Source organism: Epinephelus moara, chromosome 3 (assembly GCF_006386435.1).
Source record: "Epinephelus moara isolate mb chromosome 3, YSFRI_EMoa_1.0, whole genome shotgun sequence".
Taxonomy (NCBI): Eukaryota; Metazoa; Chordata; class Actinopteri; order Perciformes; family Serranidae; genus Epinephelus; species Epinephelus moara.
Genome location: NC_065508.1, coordinates 42,362,342 through 42,369,021, shown reverse-complemented (window position 1 = coordinate 42,369,021; position 6,680 = coordinate 42,362,342). Strand labels below are relative to the sequence as shown.

The 6,680-nt window shown below is 41.6% G+C and overlaps 1 protein-coding gene across 9 annotated transcripts in view; it reads right to left on the bottom strand.

The window, feature by feature from the left end:
- usp25 (ubiquitin specific peptidase 25) overlaps nt 1-6,680 on the bottom strand; it is a 242,263-nt gene that overhangs the window by 89,072 nt on the left and 146,511 nt on the right. For 7 of the 9 annotated variants that reach the window (XR_007569272.1, XM_050035507.1, XM_050035499.1 and 4 more), the window contains 4 exons: nt 4,032-4,270; nt 3,803-3,873; nt 3,480-3,708; nt 3,077-3,229 (listed from right to left, as the gene is read on the bottom strand). Coding sequence is in view for 8 of the 9 variants with exons in the window: in XM_050035507.1 (XP_049891464.1) it covers nt 3,077-3,229; nt 3,480-3,708; nt 3,803-3,873; nt 4,032-4,270 (692 nt within the window). In the remaining variant the exon portion in view is untranslated. The remainder of the gene's footprint in view (nt 1-3,076; nt 3,230-3,479; nt 3,709-3,802; nt 3,874-4,031; nt 4,271-6,680) is intronic. The other 2 variants (XM_050035528.1, XM_050035488.1) reach the window with 1 other exon arrangement.

Here is a 6,680-nt window from a genome sequence, read left to right as displayed (position 1 = left end):
CTTTACAGAGGGCATCTGTTGATGTTTTGAGAGAAGCATGGCAGGCTGATCTAAACTTACAAATAACAGATACTGAATGGTCAGATATATTTTCAAGGATACACTCTTCATCAATTTGTGCCAGACATGGCAAACAAATTCAAAGTAGCACAAAGACTACACTTTTCTAAAGCCAGAATCGCAAAGATGTATCCAGCAATTGATGTTTCGTGTAATAGATGCAATTTTTCACCTGCAACGTTAGCTCATACATTCTGGTTTTGCCCGGCACTATCAGGGTACTGGTCCTCTATATTTGATGCCCTATCCAAGATACTAAAAAGACCAATAAATCCGAACCCTCTCACGGCCATATTTGGCATTCAGTGTGAAGATGATCATCTTCCTAGGGCACAATCTGATTGCATTGCGTTTGTCACCCTCTTAGCTAGGAGGATAATTTTACTTAATTGGAAACTGGCTGCCCCGCCCTCCTATAAACATTGGGTTAGAGATACACTACATCTTTTAAAATTAGAAAAGATAAGACTTGCTCTACGACCTAAGGATAATTTCAGTAGGATATGGCAACCTTTTATTACATATTTGCTTGAACAGGTATGAGGTTTTGTCCTATTGGTCATTTATATATTGTCATTTATTGTTACTGTAACCATCTGATTGTTTTCTCACACACACATCTTATGTTTTGTCTTCGTATGTTTTTTGTTTTGTTTTTGTTTTTATTTTTGTTTGTTTTTTTTTGGGTTTTTTTCTGATTGTCCCCTGGGGTGGGGGGTGGGGAGGGAGAAAAGTTTGTTATTATATCTCTGTATATATAATGTTGCATTTTCAACTGTGAAAACTGATAATAAAGTGGGAAAAAAGAACAAAAAACAAAAAACAAAAAACTGCATTTTGTGTTTACTTGTGTTATCTTTGACTAATGTTTAAATTTGTTTGATGATCTGAAACATTTAAGTGTGGAAAACATGCAAAAAAGTAAGAAATCAGGAAGGGGGCAAACACTTTATCACACCACTGTATGTTCAGTAAAAGGTAAAAGCTAGACTAGAATGAAATGCTGAATAACTGCCAAATGCATCAATATATTATTAGGCCTGCCACTGCGACTATTCTTGTTGACTTTTTAGTGTTATGGTAATGTTGGTTATGACTAAACATTAGCAGTAGTGAGCGGATAGCGCTAACATCGGCCAATCAAAAATGCTAATTTTGTTGTGAGCCAATTCCGGTCCGGTGGTAAACACAACATAAAGTGAGGCCTCAAGCGGATTGCTGGATGGATGGTCAACACTTTAGGTTGAAAAGTAAATTATTGTGCCTTACGTTGTGTCGTGATGGCTCCGACATATATATGTATATTTATTTTTTAATTTGCCACTAGACGCGTGTGACGGCTTTTTGGCAGCCGAAAAAGCTAGCTAGAAAAAACTTTAGTGCATGCATGGCAAGAGGAATAAACAGGATGACGGTGAGGAAGATAACGGGATTGGAGTTAATGTATGGGGATTTTATTACGTTTGGATTCCTGACTGACTGCTTTGGAAAACGTGGAGTCACGGTAAGTAGTATTTCTTTTGCGGTTTGCATCAGCTGTGATGACCGCTGACTGTATGGTGTGGGATAACATGAGTTTTAGGTGAAAACTCTCAGGCCCGGATGTTTATATGGGTTGTGGTTCATTTTTAGTTTCGGACAGTAACATAATTTTGGCACATGCACCATGCAGTGTTGCCGACCCTCTCCTGGCTGCCATCCTCGTCCGGAGCAGCTGCAGCTGCCTCCTCCTCCGCAAAATTGTGACATTCCACCCTCCTCCTCATCACTGGCTCAAAAGCATAGGCCATTGGGTTTGATGATAGATCAATATATCTTTCGGCTTCGTCCTCTGACATCTTTTCACTCAGTAAATTTCCTAAACTACTGCTTCTTCTTCTTCTTCCGCCTACACACACAGTGTCGTGAAACCAACCAACCACTCCGATGACGTAGGTAGTGACGTAAAATAAAGATGGCACTGAGCACGGCCCAAAACAAAATAAAAAAAATAATAATGCACACATCTCCTATTCTGGTGTCTGTTCCGTTATTTCATGTCCTCTTTAAGCTGTCAGAGCAAGTATGAAGTCCAAACTGTCACTAACTGCACTCCTTGAAGAAATATTAGCAATTTTTAGGATTTTTTTTCAGAGAGAATCAGACAGAGAGGTCTACAATATAAATTGGAAGGATATATCCAGGGTGTCAAACTAACTAACGCAAAAACAGGTTAAAAAGGTTATGATAGTTAGAAGCTAAAGCCCAACTACGGGCTACAGATGATCTCTGCCGCTGAACGAGCAGGGAGCAAAACAATGTTCGTCTGCAAATACTGCAATAACACAGTTGGCTGAATATCAACAAAGTTTCCCTGCTTCCCTTCACTGTTTCCAGTAGGGCAGGTAGGTCGTTATTCACTGTTATAATCAATTAAAAGCAAAAGTAGCATGCGTATACATTCAGTAGGCTTCAGGGCTTCAGTAGCTGGCTAGCTAGCTAGTTATCCTTACATTTTTCAGGCTTTGCTTTTGGTTTTGGAATGGCAAAGAAATGTTGTCATTAAAAAAGTGTCATTAAAACACAATGTGCCCCATGCACAATGTTTCTCAAAATCAACAAAACCAGCCTGAAAATGAAGGAAATCTGAAACAATTGCCTGAGAGTATGGAGCACAGCCATGCTACGCTATGATTGGCCAGTCTGCGTTTGAGAGGCAGGACTTAATGAGGAGTCAATTTTGCACCGAATATACATAAGATCTCTACTATTGGTTAAACCTTGGTCCATGTGTACTAGGGCTGTTAACGAATATTCTAAATTCAAATTTAAATTCGAATTTGAAAAAAAATGGACCTTCAAATGTGAAAATTGATATTCGATTATGCACTGAACGCACTGCATGACGGGTTAGAGGGGGGGGCGAGCGAGAGGTCCGCGGTTGTTTATAACGTAATGTTATAGATGATTGTTTTATGTGTTTTAATGTGTAGGTATGTAAATGTTTTCAAAGACGTTTATGTTGAAATAAAAATACCTGGAGCGTTGGTAGTGTAGTGGATAGTGCCGGCGCCACATGTACAGAGGCATTGCCTTGCTGCAGCAGCCGCAGGCTCGAATCCGACTCGTGGCCCTTTGCTGCATGTCAGTCCCCACTCTCTCTCTCTGTCTCCCCATTTCACTCTCTGTCCTGTCATTAAAGGCAAAAGCCCACAAAAATAATCTTTAAAAAAAATAAATAAATAAAAATACCTACAAGTAGTTATGTTTCCTTGCATTAATACATATACAACTATGTTTCCTTGTATTAGTTTGCCTTCTTGTGGACATAATGCGAAAAAAAAAAAAAAAATTTTTTGAATGGTTCGAACCTATGAGTTATTTTTAGAAGGAATATTCAAACGTCATTTCTGAGCAATTTTGACAGCCCTAATGTGTACCTTCTATGAGAAAGGGCTTCTTGTCGTTGATATACATGAGACAGTAGGCACTAGCGTTGCGGTAGCCTCCAAACGAGTCTCTGACCAGTTCCTCCCAGGATGACTTGGTGACAGAGATGTCGTTGTACTTCATCCAGCAACGCTGATGTGGGTCATAGATGTAAGCCCAGTAGTGGCCTGCATTGGCCTGGCCTTCATGGACAAGCACTGCATGAAGCCGGTATGGGACCTGAAACAACACAAAGGAAATTTCAAATGTTTATTAACAAATGGAGCAATTGCTTTTTGTATTGAAATGCCTGATTAAAGAAAATGCGGCTCACCTGCATCATAGATTTGTCAGAGTACATGAGCTCAATGGTTCTGTGAATTCTGGTTATACTTCCCTGCAGATCTGGTGAGAAGAACATCATATACAATCTATTAGTGAGTGTAAATCTAATGTTTACTTCTAGAATATTACAGAGAAAGTAAAGGACAGGTAAATTATGCTGAGGGAACCAGAACAGAGAATAGAATAAAGAGCTGCGAACAGGAGGCAGGCAGACCTACCACGGGTGTCATTTTCCACTTCACTCCTCCAGCGATGTAAGCAACCTTCAAGCACCCTTAACTCCTCTTCCGTGATGTGGCGTGGGGCAGGGTGCATGGGCAGGTCGGGAGGTAACCGGGACTGGGTAAAGGGCTTATGAATGGATACTCTCTGTTGCTGTGCTGCGGTGGGAGCTGTGGTGGGACCTAAGGCAGGGCATGAGCTCTCTGGGAGAGACAAGGAGTCCTGCTCAGCCATGCTGCAGGGTGAGAGACACAGTATATAACATAAAAAAAACATATACAAAAATGGTCTTCCAATACCAGCCTATTCTGCAGCTTAAGGTTATGCTATAGCAACAAAAACTAAATCCTATTTAGGCTTGGATGTCAAAGAAGAAACTACCTCAATTAGTGTTGACATGGCCAGCGAGGTTAGCTTAAGGCAGTGGGGCTGCAGCATTAAGGAAGCTTACAGCACCTCAGCACTGTTTGAAAGGTATAAAGGATCTTGATGCATCCAAAGTTTTGGATGCACCAAGATGTATCTTTTGATCGCTGTACATGATTTATTTTTGTCACTGAGTGACCTCTTGTTACTTTTAAAACATTGCATATTTGTAATGGTCCATAATGAATTGAACAAAAGATTTTACTTGCATACAGTTTGGCTGTTGTCTATGTCCCTTTTCCTTTCACCTTCATGAAGACAAAATGCTTCCATACCCAAGCTTTAAACCAGGAGGTGCCAGTCAGATTGTACCACCTGTGATTGCTCACACAAACACCTGGGCCCCACTGCCTGTGTGAGCAACATATGATGGCTACCGCACTGGACTGCTTTGACTCACACGCATGCAGTGTAGGGCTGTCAAAAAAAATTCGAAGTTCGAAATATATTCGAAGATATATATTTTTTTCATAACTTCAAACCTAAATTTGATAATTCAAATATCATTAATAATTAATTAATACTATTACTAATGTTGTATATCACAGCGAATCCCGTTCGGGTGGAGATGGCTCGCGCACAAGCCAGGCCAGAGAGGGATGCAGCAACAGGAGCCGACGGAAGAGCCCGCTGCGCCAACACCACCCACTGTGCTGTCCGCGATGTGTAACCTGTTTGGGGAGACATACAGGGAGAGTGTTGCACCTGCTGCCTCCCTGCCTATCCGTTTTTGAAGAAGAGATGAAACGTTACCAGAATGAGACACCACCACAAGCCGACCAGGATCCACTCTTGTGGTGGAAAACTACACACTGAAGTATTCAAACATTGCTCAGATAGCGAGGCAGAAGTTGGTCATACCTCGCACTTTAGTGAGGTCAGAACGGGTGTTTTCATCCGAGTGTCACGTTCATATTGCGCCAGCAATAAGCATCTTATTTTTGTGTTTTTTTTGTGAAAAAAATAAAATAAAAAAATAATAATAATATTATTCGAACTCTACTGAATTAATTTGAAAATATTCGAACTCAATTTCATGGTGCTTTTGACAGCCCTAATGCAGTGTTCAGACAGACAGCGTTGCGGCTGCAGAGCTGCCTGCTGCTATAACGACTGTTTATCCAAAATAAAAGCTCAGGTGGGCATTATGGCTGCTCTAACTATGAACACAGGTGCCGAAAAAAACATACAAAGAGGTACCGCGATCCATGCATGCTGCTCACACGGACAATGTGGTCTGGGCGTTACCTCTTGTGTAATAATAATGTCATAATAAAAACTGTAATACTTAACACTATTATATACTATTGTGTGTATATATATATATATATATACACACAGGCAAAGTCCCGGTGCTGCCCATAGTGAGGCGCCCAGCCAAGTTAAATGACTACCGACCGGTGGCCCTAAGATCACACATTATGAAGACCCTGGAGCCACTGGTCCTCCGTTTCCTGAGGTCAGAGGTCACTGATGCTGTGGACCCCCTCCGGTTTGCCTATCAGGAGCACATTGGAGTGGAAGATGCGGTTCTTTACATGCTGCTTCGGGCCTACACCTACATGGAGGAGCCGGGATATTGTGTGAGGATCCTTTTCCTTGACTTTTCAAGTGCTTTTAATACTATCCAGCCCCCTATACTGAGAGACCGGTTGGAGGGGATGGGAGTAGATTGCTTCCTGACCTCCTGGATAACAGATTACCTGACAGAGCGCCCTCAGTATGTCAGGCTTGGAAGCTGTGTCTCCAGGATGGTCAGGAGCAACACTGGTGCTGTTTGTTTTAGCACCGTTCCTTTTCACACTCTACACTGTGGACTGTAAGTACAACTCAGAGTCCTGCTACATACAAAATACTCTGATGATACAGCTATTTAGGCTTGTATCAGGAGCAATCAAGAGTGGGAGTGCAGGGACCTTGTGGATGCCTTCAGGGACTGGTGCAGTAATCAATCAATCAATCAATCAATTTTAGCCCAATACCACAAATCACAATTTGCCTCACAGGGCTTTACAGCATACAACATCCCTCTGTCCTTAGGAAAAACTCCCCCCAAAAAAAACCCTTTAACGGGGGAAAAAAACGGTAGAAACCTCAGGAAGAGCAACTGAGGAGGGATCCCTCTTCCAGGACAGACAAACGTGCAATAGATGTCGTACAGAACAGATCAGCGTAATAAATTAACAGTAATCCATATGACACAATGAGACAGAGAGAGA